Raw genomic sequence first — 19,021 nt, 5'->3', positions numbered from 1 at the left:
CACATTTCAAGTGCTCAGTAGATACATGTGGCTAGTGGCTACTGTATTGAGCAGTATAGAGAACATTTCCATCATCACAGAAAGTTCTATTGAAGAGCCCTGGTCTAGGTCATCTTTTGAGGTGGAGGAAGCAGAAATCCCTTATAAGTAGCTGTGCGGATATGGAAACTCTGAGTTCTGGCTGTGCTAGTTAACAAGTTGTATGACTCTAAGTAAATCACACCATCTCCCAGAGCCTTGGTTAATGCACACATAAAACAGGGATAATACCTTCCTCATTGAGGAGTTGTGGGAACTGAATGAGAAAATATGTGAAAAGCAGTTTGTAATCCATTAGGGACTGCACAAGCATAAGCCAACTTTAGGATTCTAATTGTTATTTGAATTGTGAGAAAATATATAGAGGCAGAATTTGTGTAGGTGTCTGAATTGAGAGAAAAATGTTTTCTTTTAAATCACTCTTGGAGAAGCTATTGAGGTGTCAGAGAGTTACCAAAGTAAGAAAATCTTATTATGTGTACAGTATTTTAATTTTTGGAAAAGAAAGACACTAAACGAAGCAGATCTCAGTGTCTGTTCATCCGTCAGAGCTTGGAACTGTCTTAATAATTCTTAACATCATCAGCAAATGGACAAAACTGTTCAGACAGGCGCTGTAATAAAATTGGGCAGTCCACATATCCTGAAAGAGATCAAAGGTTTATTGTTTTTTGCATTCAAAGTTAAAAAGGATGAAGCTACCTCACATCTAAAATTCTAGCTCTTCCCTGATGCTTCTCTTTTCACAGTGGCCCTCTTTGCACCACGTCTGCCGTGGATCACCACAGTTCAGAACAAAGCTCAATTTGCCACAGAGTAATCAGCCAGGCCCTTGTCTGCCCAAATGGTTGTGGTATCTTTGTGGTTCCCAGTACCTACCTCCTCCCTGGTCCTTCCTGTCTGTTCCTAATTCCTGCCATAGATCACCCTTCCAGGAAAATCCCTTCTATCACTTCTCTTCCCATCAGTCCACAATCCTCTCTGTCCCTTAGGGATTCTGTTCCTCAGGGTCAGGGGGACCAGGCCACCCTCCACCTCTAGGCCAATCTACTGCTGTCACTCATTTGAATACACAGAGGAGAAGGTTTCTTCCTGTTTGGTGCTAGAATAACCTTTTTGATTTCTGCCAGTAACTAGGAGTTATTTTTCACATCTATCCTTTCCCTACAAATTTTCATATGAGCTTCCTAGTCCCTTTCTCACACCTCTTTGCCTTCCTTCCTGTTTCCTTTCCTCTTTATTTTTCTCCCTACTTAAGTACTCAAACAATTTACTCCTCTGCTCTCCTGCTAACTTTCCTACCAGGCTAGAATGGTTACCATTCTCTCACAGTGAATGGTATATTGGTTGAACTTTTAGAAAAACAATTTGGAAATATTTTTCTAAACCCTTAAAAATGTGTATACACTTTGACCCAGTAATTCTACTTCTAAGGAAGTATCCTAAGTAATTAGAGATGCACTGAAAATTACTGAACAAGGATGTTTACTACTATATTATTTATACCAGTGAACAATTAGAAACAACCTAGTTGTCAACAATGGAAAAAGAGTAAAACAAATATCAAATTTAGTAACAGAAAGAAATCTTTCAAAATATTAATAGTGGTTAAATCTGGATATCTCCGGGGTTATCTCTGGCTGTCCCTAGAGTACCAGTGATTTATTTTCCTCTTTCACCTCTATTTTTTACAATGTGCATACTAGTGTATAATCAGAAAGAGGTTATAAAAATGAAGTTTCCCTCCTCTCAGGCTGGCTATTGCATATTTCTCTATAACATTCCCATTCAAGGATTCAAAATGGATGTTTACAGCCTCAGACACATTCACATGAGGTGTATACTTGGGGACAGTCACACACAAGACTTTCCTGTTTATATTTGATCAAAGGAACCTAAGAGCTTGCTTTGAAGTCTCTTATAATGGACAACCAGCTTGGAAGAGAGAGGGTTAAAGTTAAACTCCCTGATGGAAAAAAAAAAAAAAAAAAAAAAAGCCTGATGTCAGCAGAGAGGATGTAGTTGACAATCCTGCTGTGGAATTCCTCCTGTTGTCCCCATTGACCTTGGAGTGCTGAAGAAATGGCTCTCACACCCACGGATCTCATGACCAGATATCTCCGCAGACCAAGACAGTTGAGGAGGAACAACAGTTGATTGAGAAAAACGATGGTTTTCTCCAAAAACTCCATGCAACTGAAGGTGCAATGCAGAAGTAAGTCAGGGCTGAGCTCACAGGAGCAATTTCTGGGGTCTTGTCAGAGACTTCCTTGGACCAGTGGGATGCAAATGATGAGATTTCCAAGTTCGGGGTCTGAGTTGACATTCTTCTCTACACTCATCTAATTATAATCTCATGAATATTTACTGTAGTAGGTCTTATGAGATGCTAAAGGGTCCTACAATCATAAAGTAGGCAGATACCCGTTAAACAGAAAATGTTGAGGCTTGGAGCCTGGGCACAGGAGTGGCTGTGACTCTAGTCCTACACATCTGGGAAGCCAACTCCAGGCTGGCTGAACTGCCACATCCCTGTGCCCCCAGCCAGAGATCAGACAGACAGGCCCTCCAAACCCCTGCCAATCAATTAAGTTCTGAGCAACCACACTCCTGACCTGAATAAAAAGCTCAGGGGTCCCTACCTTAATGAACACACACCTTAGCTGGCAGAGCTAAAGTGCATCCATGCCCTCCTGGAGAAGCAGTCAGCAGTTTTACCCTCAACAGGTCCACCTTGTGAGCCTGACCACCACCTGAGAAGTGACTCTCTAGTCTTTCTCTCAGCAGGCCTGCCCTGAAAACTTGCTCACTCCCTGAGAAGTAGCTGGCTTGAGCCCTCCCGGCAGCCCAGCCCCATGAACTCACCTGTGGCCCAAGAAATGGCTCAGCCATCCTGTCCTTTGGATACCTGCTCCTAAACTGCGGAGGGAAGCTCAATCTTACATCTGGCTCTGAGAAGTGGTTCAGCCAACCAGCCCACAGCAGACCCACACCTGAGTCTTTGAGCCGTCACACACCCATGCATTCAAATGAGAAATAGCCTGGCTGATGTGCCCCTGGTAGGCCCACCCCAGGTCAGAGAATCAGCACAGTGATCCTGCCACTGATGTACCAGTCCCAGAGATCCTGACATGAAACATGCCCACATCACCAGCCCGAGAATCAGCCCAAGAATCCCACCCCCAGTGAGCCAGCCCATGAGACAACTGATCCACAGTGTGTATACACACAGCCCAGTAAACCCACCCCTGGCAAAGCTGTCCCACCACCACCATAAATCTCTGATTCACTTACAGACATAGTGAAAATTGACTACAGCTAAAGAAACTATGCAGAGTCTACACATTACTGCACTCTTCAAGCACAAAACAAATGTACCCTACCCAATCAGCACCCTAGGATGCATTTATAGATGAAGGTCTTTCCCCATACAAGCCCCTCTACGAAACTCAAAGAGGTGAGTGTTCCACCAGATGCACAGATATCAATGCAGGGAAACAAGAAACATGAAAAACAAGGAAACTTGACACCACCAAAGAAACCCAATAATGCTCCAGTGACTGATCACAAAGAATAGTAAATTTCCAACTTGCCAGAAAAGGAATTCGAATCAATAATCTTAAGGAAATTCACTGAGATACAAGAAAATAAGACAGATTATACAACCAAATTAGAAAAACAATTCATGATCTGAATGAGAAATTTAACAAAGAGATAGATATTATTTAAAAAATCAAACAGAAATCTTGGAACTGAAGAATTCATTGAATGAAATAAAAAATGCATCTGAGAGTCTCAACAACAGTCTGGATCAGCAGAAGAAAAAATTTCTGATCTTGAAGACAGCTGTTTTGAAATAACCTAGGAAGACAAAAAAAATAAATAAATAAAAGAATAATGAAGAAGAATGAACAAAGCCTATAAGATTTATGGGATACCACTAAGCAAACAAATGTTCAAAATATGGGAATTCCAGAAGGAGAAGAAAACAAAAAAGGTATCAAAAGTCTATTTAATAAAACAATAGCAGAAAACTTCCTTAGTCAAGGGAGGGATATGAGCATCCAAATCCAAGAAGCTCAAGGTCCCCAAGTAAATTCAATCCAAAAAGATCCTTTCCAAGACACATTGACAAAAGTTAAAGACAAAGAGAGAATGCTAAAAACATCATAAGAAAAGTGTTGAGTCACATTTAAGAGAATCCTCATTAAACTAACAGCAGACTTCTCAGCAGAAACCCTACAGACCAGAAGAGAATGGCATGATATATTCAAAGTACTGAAAGAAAAAACCCTGCCAGTCAAGAATATTATACCCACCAAAGCTATCTGTCCGAAATGAGGAAGAAATAAAGTCTTTCTCAAACAAGCAAAACTTAAAGGATTTCATTACCACCAGACTGGCCTTACAAGAAATGCTTAGGAGGGTTCTACATATAGAAGAGAAAGAACCATCATGAAAACAACCAAATATATAAAGCTTACTGCTACAGCAGATACACAAACTAGAAAAAGAAAGGAATCAAAGCTTATCAATACAGAGAACTACTAAACTACAAGGATAAATAATTAGAAAGGAGGAAAAAATCAAAGGATATACAAAATAATTATAAAACAATCAACAAAATTACAGGAGTAAGACCTCACATATCAATAATAACTTTGAATGCAAATGAATTACATGCCCCAATTAAAAGATATAGACTGGCTGAGTGAATAAAAAAAATGACTCATCCTTATGCTGCTTACAAGAAATACACCTAACCTGAAAAGATTAGGTGAAAATATGCACATAGACTGAAAATGAAAGAATGGAGGAAGATATTCTACACAAATGGAAAACAAAAGCAAGCAGTAGTAGCTATACTTATATAGATAAAACAGACTTTAAATCAAAAGCTATACATCAAGATGAAGAGAGACATTATATAATGATAAAGGGATCAATACAGCAAGAGGATATAACAATTATAAATTTATATGAACCCAACAAGGGAACACTCAGTTAAATAAAGCAAACATTGTCAAATCTAAAGGGAGGTATAGACAACAATACAATAAATGTTGGGGACTTTAACACCCCACTCTCAGCATTGGACAGATCATAGAAACAAAAAATCAATAAAGAAACATTAGATTTAAACAGCACCATAGACCTGATGGACCTAACAGACATTTACAGATCATTTCATCTAACAGGTACAGAATATATATTCTTTTTTTTTTTTTTTTCTGACTGGTAAGGGGATTGCAACCCTTGGCATGGTGTTGCCTGTGCCATGCTCAGCCAGTGAGTGCACCAGCCATCCCTATATAGGATCCGAACCTGCGGCCTCAGTGCTACAAGCACCACACTCTCCTGAGTGAGCCATGGGGCCGGTCCGAATACATATTCTTTTCATCAGCACACAGAAACTTCTCCAGGATTGACCATATGTTAAGCCACAAAACAAGTCTCAACAAGTTCAAAAATATCAAAATTGTGTGTAGATTTTTTATGACCACAATGGAATAAAAGTAGAAATAAATAAGAGAAACTTTTGAAACTACACAAATACATGGAAATTAAACAACTTGCTCCCAAATGACCAATGTGTCAAAGAAAAGGTTAATAAGGAAATAATAAAAAAAATTTTTGAAACAAATGAACACAGAAATACAACATACCAAAACCTGTGAGATACAGTCAAGGCACTATTGAGAAGAAAGTTTATAGAAATAAATGTCTATGTCAAAAGAAAAAGAAAGATTTCAAATAAACAACCTAACAATGCATCTCAAGGAACTAGAAAAGCAAGAACAAACCAAAACCAAAATTAGTAAAAGAAAAAACATAATAAAATCAGAGCAGAAATAAATGAAATTGAGACTAAAAATACAATACAAAAGATGAATCAAATGAAAAGTTGTTTTATTTTGAAAAAATAAGCAAAATTGACAAACCATTAGCTGTACTTACCAAGAAAAAAAGAAGAGAGAAAATACCCAAATAAATAAAATCAGAAATGCAAAAGGAGACATTACAATTGACACCACCAAAACAGAAAGGATTATTAAAAACTATTATGAACAACTATGTGCCAATAAATTTGGAAGCCTGGAGAATATGAATAAGTTTCTGGACACATATGATCTACCAAGACTGGACAAAGAAAAAACAGAAAACCTGAACAGACCAATAACAATAATGAGATTGAATCAGTAATAAAAAGTCTCCCAACAAAGAAAAGCTCAGAACCAGAAGTATTTACTGCTGAATTCCATCAAATTTTTAAAGAAGAGGTAACATCAATACCTCTTAAACTATTTCAAAAAATTGAAGTGAATGGAATTCTAATAAACTCATGCTACAAAGCTAGTATTACTCTGATACAGAAACCAGGCAAAGACACAACCACATAAAAGCTACAGGCCCATATCCTTGATGAGTGTAGATGCAAAAATCCTCAACAAAATACTTACAAACCAAATCAAACAATACGTCATAAAGGTAATACACCATAATCAAGTAGTATTTATCCCAGGGATGCAAGGATAGTTCAACATAAGCAAATCAATAAATATGATGCGTCACATCAACATAATGAAAGAAAAGAAAAAAACCCATATGATCATCTTGATAGACACAGAAAAGCATTTGATAAAACTCAATATTGCTTCATGATAAAAACTCTCAACAAATTAGGTATAGAAGGAAAATATCTTAATACAATAAAGGCTATAGATGATAAACCCACAGCTAACATCATACTGCATGGGGGAAAGCTGAAAGCTTTTCCTCTAAGAACTGGAACAAGACAAGGATGCCCACTCTCACCACTTTTATTCAGCATAGTACTGGAAGTCCTAGCTAGAATAATTAGGGAAGAGAAAGAAATAAATGACATCCAAATTGGAAAAGAGGAAGTTAAATTGCCCCTGTTTGCAGATGACATGATTTTATATAAAGGGAAACATAGAGACTCTACCAAAAATCTTCCAGACCTGATAAACAAATTCAGTAAAGTTGCAGGTTGCAGGATACAAAATTGACATACAAAAATCAGCAGCATTTGAATACACCAATAACAAGCAAGATAAAAAAGAAATAAGAAAACAATCCCATTTATAATAGCAGCAAAATAAAATAGAATAAAATACCTAGGAATGAATTAAGCAAGGAGGTGAAAGATCTCTACAAGGAAAACTATAAAACACTGATTAAAATAATTAAAGATGACAAAGAAAAAAAATGGAAAGACATCCCATGTTCATGGATTGGAAGAATCAATATTGTTAAAATTTTACTACCCAAAGTGATCTATAGATTCAATGCAATTTCCATCAAACAACCAATGACACTTTTCATAGAAATATTTTTTAAAAACCTAAAATTTATATTTACAAAGAGCCCAAATAGCCAAAGTAGTCCTGAGCATAAAGAACAAAGCAGGAGGCCTCAAACTCCCTGATTACAATATATACTACAAAGCTATAATAATCAAACCAGCGTGGTACTGGCACAGAAACAGACACATAGGCCAATGGAATAGAGTATTGAATCCAGAAATAAATTCACATACCTACAGCCAACTGATTTTTGACAAAGAAGTCAGGAACTTATACTGGGGAAGTATAGTCTCTTCAATAAATGATGCTGGGAAAATTGTAGAGCCATATGCAGAAGAATGAAAGTAGATCCCTGTCTCTCACCATATACAAAAATCAACACAAAATGGATGAGAGACTTAAATGTAAGACCTGAAACTATAAAACTGTAGAAGAAAACACAGGGAAAACACTTCAGGACATAGGACTGGGCAAAGATTTTATGAATAAGACTTCTAAAGCACAGGCAACAACAGCAAAAATATACAATTGGGATTATATCAAATTAGAAAGCTTTTGCACAGCAAAGAAAACAATAAGCAGAGCAAAGAGACAACATGCAGAATGAGAGAAAACATTTGCAAACTATGCATCTCTATTCTGGATTAATACATACGGAATATACATGGAACTCAAACAACTCAATAGTAAAAAAAAATTTGATTTAAAAATGGGCAAATGAACTGAGCACACATTTCTCAAAAAGAAGACATACAAATTTCCAACAAGTATATGAAAAATGCTCAACATCACTAATCATCAGGAAAATGCAAACCAAAACCACAGTGATATCATCTCACCCCAGTTAGAATGGTTATTATCAAGAAGACAGGAAATACAGGAGAGAACAGAACTATGGTTACTAAAAGTGGGAAAGGGGAGGGGGGAGAGGGAGGTTAAGGAGAAAATGAGTAATGGACAAAAAGAATAATTATGTTTTGTAATGATGAATATGCTAATACTGATTTGATCACCATATACTGTACACAAATACTGATAGTCAACTCTGTACCCCACAAATATGCATAATCGATATGTTTCAATAAAAATAAATAAATAAATAAACAAATAAACAAAACCCCAAATGGCCAAAAAGAAATGCTGGTAAGGATGTGGAGAAAGGGGACCCCTTATATACTATTAGTGGGATTGTAAATTGATACAGCCATTATGGAAAACAGTATGGAGGTTCCTTTAGAAAACTACAAATAGAACTACCATATGATCCAGCAGTCCCATTACTGGGTATATATAGAAAGGAAAGGAAATCAACATGTCAAAGAGATACCTGCACTCCTGTGATATTTATCACAGTTCTATTCACAATGGCCAAGATATGGAACCAGCCTAAATGTCCATCAAAAGATGACTGGGTAAGGAAAATGTGGTATATATACAATGGAATATTACTCAGCCATGAAAAGGAATTCTGCTATTTGCAGCAACATGGATTAGCTTGGAGAAAATTATGTTAAGTGAAGGAGAAATATCACATATTCTCACCCATATGTGGAAGCTGAAAAAAAATATTCTCATAGAAGTAGACAGCAGAATAGTGATTACTAGAGACTGGTAAGAGGAGGGGAGGAAGGATAGGGAGAGGGAGTGGTCAATGGATACAAAATTGTAGAGAAATAGTAAGAATAAGATCTAGTGTTCTACAGCACTATAGGAAGACTACAGTCAACAGCAAATGATTGTATAACTCCAAGTAGCTAGTAGAGATGATTTTGAATGTTCCCTACCCAAAGACATGACAAATGTTTGAGGTAATGGATATGTTAATTACCCTGATATTATCATTGTGCACTGTGTAAATGTACCCAAATATCACATTGTGCTCTATACATAAACACAATTATCACAGGTCCATTAAGAAAAATAATTTTAAAAGCAAACAAATCAGAGACAGACATGCATTCAAGGTTACCAGAAACTCAGGGGGAGGAGTAATTGGAAGTTAATGCTTAGTGGGTACAGACTTTATGTTTAGGATGAGAAAAACTTAGGGAAATAGGTTGATGTGATGGTCACATAGCATTGGAAGTGCAATTAATTTCACAGAATTGTATGTTTAAAAGTGGTTAAAATGGCAAATCTTATGTTATATATATTTTATCACAATAAACAAATAGACAATAAATCTTAGGATTAACATAGTTGTGCACAGGGGCTGGCCAGTTAGCTCAATGGTTACAGCATGGTGTTGTAACACCAGGGTCAAGTGTTTGGATCCCCAGACTGGCCAGCTGTCAAAAACAAAACAAAACAAAAAACACAGTTGTGAACATAAGAAAAGTGTCACTCATTTCTTTAGTAATCAGAATAATAAATAATAAAAAAAACCTTAAAAAAAAAATTTGTTGAGATTCTAATCTCAATTTGGGAAAATTACATTGATTGTTTTGTGGCTTCATTACTTTCGCCTGCTAAAGATACAAACCATTTAAAATACTTCCTGGAGTAGAGGGAGTACAAGTAGTCATGTAAACACATACATACATTTGTTAGTATACAATAAAAATGTGTACTAATATAGGCCAATGGTTAACAACCTTTTTGAATAGGAAAATCTTTTTTAGAGTAAAAGATTTTCCAGAACCCTTCATATGTCAAAAATGCTATTATGATAGAGATGTTTTTGAATGCACTTAAAATTTATTGAAGACAAAAATATATGCATTTGGAAACTTTGGGCAATATTTATTCATGTAAGCAATAGTTATGCAGTCTACAGAAATGCATATAGATTCCAGGATCCCTTCCTATGCAGTACGGGTGTGGAGTGATTCCCAGATTCCCCCACCTCTGACCCACCACTTCTAACCTCAGGGTTCAAGATCTACAGACTAGGAAACACTGCTTTAGATCTACATCACAAATGTACTGTGACTCACTAAAAAATACGTGAGGAGGAGAGAGAGGGGGAGTGTATGCGTGTGACTGTGTGTGTAAATATATGAACCCAGCAAAGTAACAACAGTCTAATAAGAAATGGAAAAAAAGTATCAACGCAATTTTTATAGAAAAGAAAATACAAATGAGCTTTATACGTATACACAAAGATGCTGTTTGGAGGTGCTCACACAGAGGAATCCAAGACCAACATTGGTATTACAGCTCTTTATTAGTTTACAGCTCTTTATTAGTTTACAGCTTTTTGGTGTTGCTGTGCTTTATTGCTTACGAGTAAGGAGAGCACAAGCATCAGGCTAGTGTCTTCCCAGTGAAGGAAAGCGGCAGCCTTCTATAGCCAAAACTTCCCACCCAAGTTCTCATTTAGGTCCTCTTATGCAAATGAGGGATGCAAGTCTGTTAATTCGGATTGGGTGGCTGTGAGACATAGCTCATTGGACAGTTCTGAGGCCAAATCTGCATTTGGCCCTTAGGGAGGTGCAAAACTGCTGTTACCTTTTGTTAGCACATGGGTGCAGGAAGAAAGCTAGGTTACAGAAGCCAAAGTTCGCAATTAACACAGCCAAGCATAAAATTTCTAAAACAGTTTCTCCAGCAGAAGGGGGCAGGTTTAACAATCAGAAAATGCTCAGGGTTACCTGCTTGAATGCTCAATGTCATTCATAAAAAGAGACTAAAACTAAGATGGGATACTAGTTTAAACAAACCAAATTGGCAAAGCTCAAACACTTTAGTAATACATGGCTTTAGGAAAGGAGTGGGAAAACAGGCACTCTCATCATTTTTGCTGGGAATGTAAACGCATTCAACCTCTTTAAAGCATAATTTGGTAAAATCTATCAAAATTTAGAATACACTTATCTATTGACCTAGCAATTCTACTTTTAGGGTTATTTAATAGATGTACTTGTATGTATATACAACATATAGATGTGTAAGTATATTCATTCCAGCATTGTTTGTAGTAGCAATTGATTGGGAGCAATCTATGTATCTATTAATAAAAAACTGATTAGAACATTATTATTCAGCCCCACAATAGAATACCATATTGACATTTTTTTAAATAAGGTAGCTCTGTATATACTAATAAGAAATTGACTACAACATAGTTTATAAAAAAATAAAGCCAAAATCCAAAGTACAGAATAGTGTGTATAAATATCCTACCACTTGTATTTTAAAAGGTATGTATAAGAGTATATATATACACGCACATATATCTATACATACTATGTATAGTTACACACTGCATAACTACATTTCAGTCAACCACAGACCACATATAGACAGTGATCACATAAGATTATAACACTCTATTTCTACTGTACTTTTTCTATGTTTAGACACTCAAATCCTTATAACTGTGTTACAATTGCCTACAGTGTTCAGTACAGTAGCATGCTGCACAGGTTTGTAGCCTAGGTGCGTAGTACACACAACGACAAAATTGTCTAATGCCACATTTCTCAGAATGTATCCTCATTGTTAAGTGACACATGCTGTATAGATGCACACACAAATATATCTGCTTATTTATGCATAGAACCTCTGTGTTAGAATAAAGAAGAAACGAGTAAACATTGCGGGGAGGACGACTGGGAGACAGAGATGGAGAGAGCATCATAGACCTACTTCTCTCTGCCCATGATTTTGAGTCATATAACATTTTTAAACTCTACTTTTTAAAAAAGTATATTTACTTATTTGTTTTATTTATTTTGCACACACACTTGTACGTATATATTATATACAGCTGCAGTGACTTTGGAACTTGGAATCTCACTGTTAAATAATTTATGGGTTCAGTCAGCAAATATTTACCTAGGCCCTCTACTGCTGTCTTGTGAGATTCATACCTAGGCCCTCTACTGCTGTCTTGTGAGATACACTATGTGAGGCATCATTCACCCAGAATGAGCTCAGTACGAGGACAGCAGGTGCTCCTTGGGCTGGGAAAGATCTCAGCATTCAGCCTTTAGAAATGTGCAGGGTAGCCTCTGGCCCTAAGTCATAATAACAGCCTCTGTTTGGATGGTTTGGCTTTTGCAGTTTGCTAAGGAAAATTATCAAAATGGACCACATCTTAGACATATCCAGTGATGAGGATGACACGTCCTCTGAAAACCCTCAAACTGAGTTCCTTCACGAGGTGGACACTGAGAAATGGGTAAGGAGACACTCAAATGCCACAGTGGGTGAAGAGAGAAACTTCCCATCTCGTAGCTCAAAGCACTGAAAAAAATGGCTGAGGGTTTCCTTTTAACAGGTGCAGGACTTCAGAGCTTGGAACCAGGAGGGAGGTAGGGGATGGCATGGTTTCCACTGGACGCTGCTGTTACCACGCTCAGGAACTTACCCACCTTCCCATGCAAAAACAAAAACAAAAACAAAAAACCGTGCATTATATGTTAGTTTTGTTCTTGCGGATTTATGAAATAACCTTAGGACAAACCACTGTATGTAAAATTGCCCCCTGCTCACAGATTGTCTTTCAATAGAATTCATCTGTTTACCCTTAAGCCAGTGTCTAGGGGAGAATCCTTCCTCTTCCAGCTTCTGGTGACTCCAGGCCTTCCTTGGCTTGTGGCTGTGTAACTCCAGTGTCTGCCTCCATCTTCACATGGTCTTGTCCTCTGTGTCTATATCTGCTCTTCTCCTGTCTCATATCAGAGTATTTGTCATTGGACTCAGGACTCATGTAGGTAATCCAAAGTGATCTTATCCCCAAACCCTGAACTTAATTACATCTGCAAAGACTCTTTTTCCAAATAAGATGATATTCACAGGGTCCTAGTATTAGGACAGGGGCATATCTTTTGGGGAACACCAATTAACTTACCACGGTATATGACCTTGAGTGAATCACTAAATATGAATGGCCTAGAGAATTTCAATACCTGTCTTTATCTTCCCCAAGTCTGTCATGAGAATAAAAAGAAATAATGTACATGAAAGCAATTTGTAAAGAGTTATGTGAATGTTAGTTATTCCTATTAACTTGGCCAGTAGTTTATACAGACATTTCAATAAGAGACTGATCTGTTCTCTCTACTCCAAACTTTTCTCCTTTCAGTTTAAAAACAGTTTCAGATCAAACTTCTTCAAAGGACAGGAAAAATATTTCACAGTATAGTTACTGAAGAAAAGAACTGTTCAAAGATAAATTATTGTCAATTTTTGCTTGCATAAAATTGAAATATTAGGACATGCCTTGAATGTTTTTCTAGAACAAGGCAAAGAATAACAAAATAAAGAAAGAAATTTTGTTGGTCAAATTCATAGAGTAGGCTTTTTCCCCACATCCTTTGTTATGAAAAAATTTAAATAAAAAGAAAACTTACAAGAATAATACAATGATCAACCACATTCCATCCCCACACCTAGATTTTAAAATTGTTAATATTTGTCACATTTGCTTTATCTTTAGTATATAAATAGATGGAATTTTCTGAACTGTTTAAAAATAGTCAAAGACAGCATGGCACTTCATCCTTGTACTTCATAAAGCATCTTTAAGAATAAAGACTTTCTTATACACATCAAAATACTGTTATCACATCTAGAAAAATTAGTAATAATTTCATAATCTGATACCTTCAATTCCCTCAATATTTTAGTTTCTTCAATTGTCTCCCAAATGTCTTTTATGGCTGTATTTTTTAAACCAGCATCCAAATAAGTTTTCTATGCAATGCATTTGGTTGCTAAATCTGCTTAGATTCTCTTAACAGAGAACAGTCCCACCACCTTTTCTTTTCCATGACATGGATTTTTGAAGAGACCAGAACAGTCCTAGTATTCAAGTGGAGTTTTAGAGCCCATGGTCAGGTGGAATCAGCCCTGGAAAGAGCTCTGCCTGTGACACTGATGTTCTACCTGTCCCTGCTCCAGCCTTCCTCTGTAATCTGAGAAGAAGAGCATGTCTGCTTATCTTACAAATGCATTAGAAGGCTCCGGTCACAGAGACAGCTATGTGCTTGTCCCCAGAGAAGGGGGATTGGGTAAGCCTAGAGAAACCACCACCTCGGTGATAACCCTTTTGTTCTGTTTTGCTTCCTTCATCTTTATCAGGATACATTGGAGCTGATGGGTGATCGTGACCAGGACCTGCAGAGTGAACAAGACAAGCAAGAAACAGATATCATTCATGAGGACCCTCAAGTGTCCACATCTTTGCAGTTTTCAAAGGAGAACATTCCTGAATTGTAAGCCTTGACACGTGCCAGAGAGAGTATTTAATAACGTTGTGTGGATGGGGAAATGAAATTTAACAGAGAACTTAGGGAAAGCCTGGAAGATTTAAAATCCATATATGTCTTAAACCATAAATCACTCATGTGCACAGGAAACTACATGTCCTAGCAGGAATGCAGAGTAAGGACATTTCTAGAGATATAGGCAGAGCATGGGGTCTCTGCAAACTTCTCCTTGGAGCCTGGAATTAATACGTATCTCTACATTCTCAGATAATTTTCTAGACATGAAAATTACAAGTATCATTGGAAGTATATTGTTAAGCCCTTGTGGATCCTGATATCAATATTTAACATTCATTCCATGCAGGGAAATTTAAAATATATCTTTTTAAAAATTAAATGTAAAATATGCTTTGTTTTATCCAACCTTTAAATATCTGTTAAAATGGTTATCACATAAATGCCTAAATTTCTAAACTTTTCTTGAGGTCCAAGTGGCCATCTTCCCTATTTTGGTGATAGGAAATTAATAGACCAACTTGCCATTGAAAGGAAGAGAGTTTTGGCCCAGGTGAGATGTTTCCTGTTCTCTACCTTAAAACTGATCATAATAAAATTTCTGCAGGAGTCAAGAGAGCATGTTATTCAAGCTAAACTACTGGAATGCAAAGTTGGGTCTGCAAGCAAAAGAACTTGGATCTGATCACATAGGCTGGATGGAGAAAATCAACATGATTATGCGAAAAATAGATGTAACAGAAAACACAGTGAAGAGGTAATTGTAGGGTGTTAGGGTTGGTCAGAAAAGAGTGGAAAGTTTCATAGCTTCAAAAACTCAAACTCTGGGTTTAAGGTGAACAGTCTTTAAGAAATATGAGTATAACGTCTTATGATTAGAAGTCACATAGCCCAGTTGCTTAGAGTGTAACCTTATAACATCAAGGTCATGGGTTTGGATCCCAGTCTCAGCCAGCCAGCTGCAAAAAAAAAAAAAGAAGTCAATGTCACAAAATCTCAAAGCTTAATCAAAGTTTTCTGCATCTTTGCTTTCTCTTCTGTCAGGGATTTCTCTCATACACTCTTTCTTTGAATCTGCATTAGGAGCTATCAAAGGGTGATCTTCAAGTCGCCAGTGACCCTAAGGGTTATTCAGTATTCTCCAAACCAACCAGCATATTGTTAAAAAATATATAAAGTATATTTACTAATGAGTCTGTGAATTTAAGTACAAAGTTTTACGATAAAACAAAAATGATAAAATCGGTTGTTATTCATTTACTCATTGGTATAAATAGAATGGGCTTTGGACTCAGAGGGACCCAGTTTTGAATCCTGATACTGACCTTTCTTGGACAAGCTAATCATCCTTTTTTAAGCCTTGACTTCCCCCTTCTATACAAAGGAACTAATAACAGCTACCTCATTGGTTTACTGTGGGGATTCTATAAAATCTGCCTGTAAGGAACTTAACACAGGACCTGGTACATAGTAATCAATGGAAGTTAATCCTAGAAATAAATACCTTTGGCCTTCTGAACTTCCCTACCACAATCCCAACTTTTCCTACCGCAGGGCTACTCTTCCGCTAGCTGTTTGCTCACCTTTCAGTTAAACGTCTCCTTTACATTCAGTTAAGCATCACCTGTACCTTTTAGCTAAGCGTCTCTTCACAGAGGCCTTCCCTGACCGTCCTATCCAAAATGGGCCTTTTTTTTTCTTTCAAAGAATTAATAATATTCTTTTAAAAAAGGATTCTGTGATTTCATTAATTCAAACTCTATACTTTAGACTTTTTAAATTGAGGTATAATTTACATACATTAAGATTATTTTTAATGTACAGATCTGCAAATTTTGTAAATTGCATACAGGTGTGTAAGCACCAGGTGAAAATATAGAACACTTTTATCACTCCCCAAATCCCTCATGCCCTTCTGTAGTTAACCACTCTCCCCAAGCCAAGCTGCTGCCAACCACTGACCTGTTCTCTATCCCTATCATTTTGCCTTTTCCAGAAAGTCACATAAACAGAAGCATACAGTATGTAGTCTTTTGAGTCTATGTTCTTTCACTCAGTATAATGCTTTTGAGATTCATCTATCTTGTTACACATATCAGTAATTTGTTTCTTTTTATTGTTGGATAGTATCCCTATACATAAATACACCACATTTTATCCATTTAACAGTTGAGGAACATATAGTTTTTTTGGCCATAATGAATAAAGACACCATAAACATTCACATATAGGTTTATGTGTGAACACACATTTTTCTTTTCCTTGGGTAATCAAAAGAGCAATGGGAACGCTAGATTGTATATTAAGTGTATGTTTATATTTATAAGAAACTGCCAAATGGTTTCAAAATGCCTACACATTTTGCATGCCTCCTGTAGTGGATTAAATTATGTCCTCCCAAAACTCACTGAAGCTTGATCTGTGTCCCCCAAGTTTTATGTATTAGAAACTTGGTCCCCACTGTGACTCTTAAGAGGGTGGGAAATCCTATTATGGTAATTGAAAGGTGGGGCCTTGAAGAGGTGATTGGATTGTAGGACCGTGCAGTAATGAATGGATTAAAAATGGTGGTCAGGGGTGTGGTTCTGAGGGCTTTTAAAAAGAGGGAAGAGAGTTTGTCTCTTTCTGGTCTCTCTGGTCCACCATTTTTTGCACTGTGATACTCTGCCATCACTGAAGTCACCACCAGAGAAAGCCTTCACCAGATATGTTCTCTGGACTTTGGATTTCCTAACCTCTGAAACTCTAAGCAATAGATTTTGTTTTCTTACAAATTACCCAGTTCCGTGTATTTTGTTATAAGCAGCAGAAACCAACTAATTCACCTTCCAACAGCATATGAAAATTCCAGTTACTCTGCATTCTCAACAGCACTTGGTATTATTAAGTTCTTTTTTTACTATGACCATTCTGATAGGTGTGTGGTGATATCTCACTGGGCTTTCCAATTTGCATTTAGCTAGTAAATAATGATGTCAGGCATTATTTTATGTGCTTGTTTGCCATACATGTATCTTCTTGATTGAAATGTCTATTTGCATTTTTTGCCCATTTTAAAAATTGGATTGTTGGCTTATTTATTATTGAGTTTTGAAGGTTCTTTACATGTTCTGGTTCAGATATTCAGTATGTGATTTGCAAATATTTTCTCCCAGTTTGTGGCTTGTCTTTTCATACTCTTAACAGTGTCTTTGAAAGAGCAGAAGTTTTTAATTTTTATAAAATCCCATTTATCATCTTTTTTCTCTTGTGAATCATAATTTGGTATTTTGTGTAAGAAATCTTTTTCAGACCCAAGGTCAGAATGATTTCCCCCTGTCTTCTTCCGGAAATTTTATAGTTTTAGATTTTACATTTATGGCTATGATGCATTTTGATTTAACATTTGTATATGGTGTGAGGTAGAAATCAAGTTTCTTTTTTGTGTGTGTGCTATATGTATTTCCTTCTTTCCTCCCTCCCTCCTTCCCTCCCTTCTTTCCTTTCTTCCTTCTTTCCTTTTAGCATATGTACATCCAATGATTACAGCAATATTTGTTAAAAAGAGTTTACTTTCTCTATGGAATTACCTTGTACCATTGTTGAAAAATCAATGGATCATATATTTGTGAGTCTATTTCTGGATTCTTTATTCTGTTCCATTTTTCTATATGTATGTCCTTTCACTAATACAATACTGTCTTGATTAGTGCGGATTTATATTAAGTCTTGACATTAGGTAACGAGAATTATTCAACTTTGTTCTAGTTTTTCAAAATTGTTTTTGCCATTCTAATTTTTTTTTCTTTTTCAGATAGGTTTAAAAATAAACTTATCAATCCTTCTGGGTTTTTTTATTGGAACTATGATGAATCTATAGATAAATTTGGGAAGAACGAACATTTTAACAATACTGAGTCTTCCGATCCATGAATACAGTATGTTTACTTATTTAGGTTTTCCTTGGTTCCTTTCATCAGTGTTGGATAGTTTTTAATGTACAGATATTTCACTTATTTTGTTAGATTTATACCTAAGTATTACATGGTTTGGGTGGTGTTATAAATAGTACTTTAAAAATCTCGATTTCCAATTATTAATTGCTATTGTATAGAAGTACAATTGCTTTTTGTTTATTGACTTTGTGTCCTGTAACCCTGCTAAACTTATTTATTAGTTCCAGTAGTTTTTGTAGGTTATTTGGGATTTTCTCTATAGATAATTATGTAATCTACAAATGGAGACAGATTTATATCTTCCTTTCTCATCTGTATGCCTTTTACTTCTTTTTGTTGATTTATTGTATTGGCTAGAACCTCCAGGATGGTGTTGAATAGAAAGGATGACAGTGGAGAACAGATATACTTACCTGCTTCTCAATATTACAGGAAGAGCATTAGTATGATGTTAGCTGCTTAGTTTTTTTAAATAATAGATGCTTTTTATTAGATTGAGAAATTTTCTTCTATTCCTGGTTTACTGAGATGTTTTTAAAGATAAGAA

General features: G+C 36.4%; 1 protein-coding gene across 1 annotated transcript in view; it reads left to right on the top strand.

The window, feature by feature from the left end:
* SMCO2 (single-pass membrane protein with coiled-coil domains 2) overlaps positions 1–19,021 on the top strand; it is an 85,711-nt gene that overhangs the window by 46,462 nt on the left and 20,228 nt on the right. The window contains 4 exon segments of the mRNA XM_063115703.1: positions 11,669–11,734; positions 12,375–12,474; positions 14,397–14,530; positions 15,147–15,296. Coding sequence (XP_062971773.1) covers positions 11,669–11,734; positions 12,375–12,474; positions 14,397–14,530; positions 15,147–15,296 — 450 coding nt within the window.

Source organism: Cynocephalus volans, chromosome 12 (genome assembly GCF_027409185.1).
Source record: "Cynocephalus volans isolate mCynVol1 chromosome 12, mCynVol1.pri, whole genome shotgun sequence".
Taxonomy (NCBI): Eukaryota; Metazoa; Chordata; class Mammalia; order Dermoptera; family Cynocephalidae; genus Cynocephalus; species Cynocephalus volans.
Note: the sequence above shows the minus strand (reverse complement) of the source record. Positions and strands in the feature narration are given on the sequence as shown.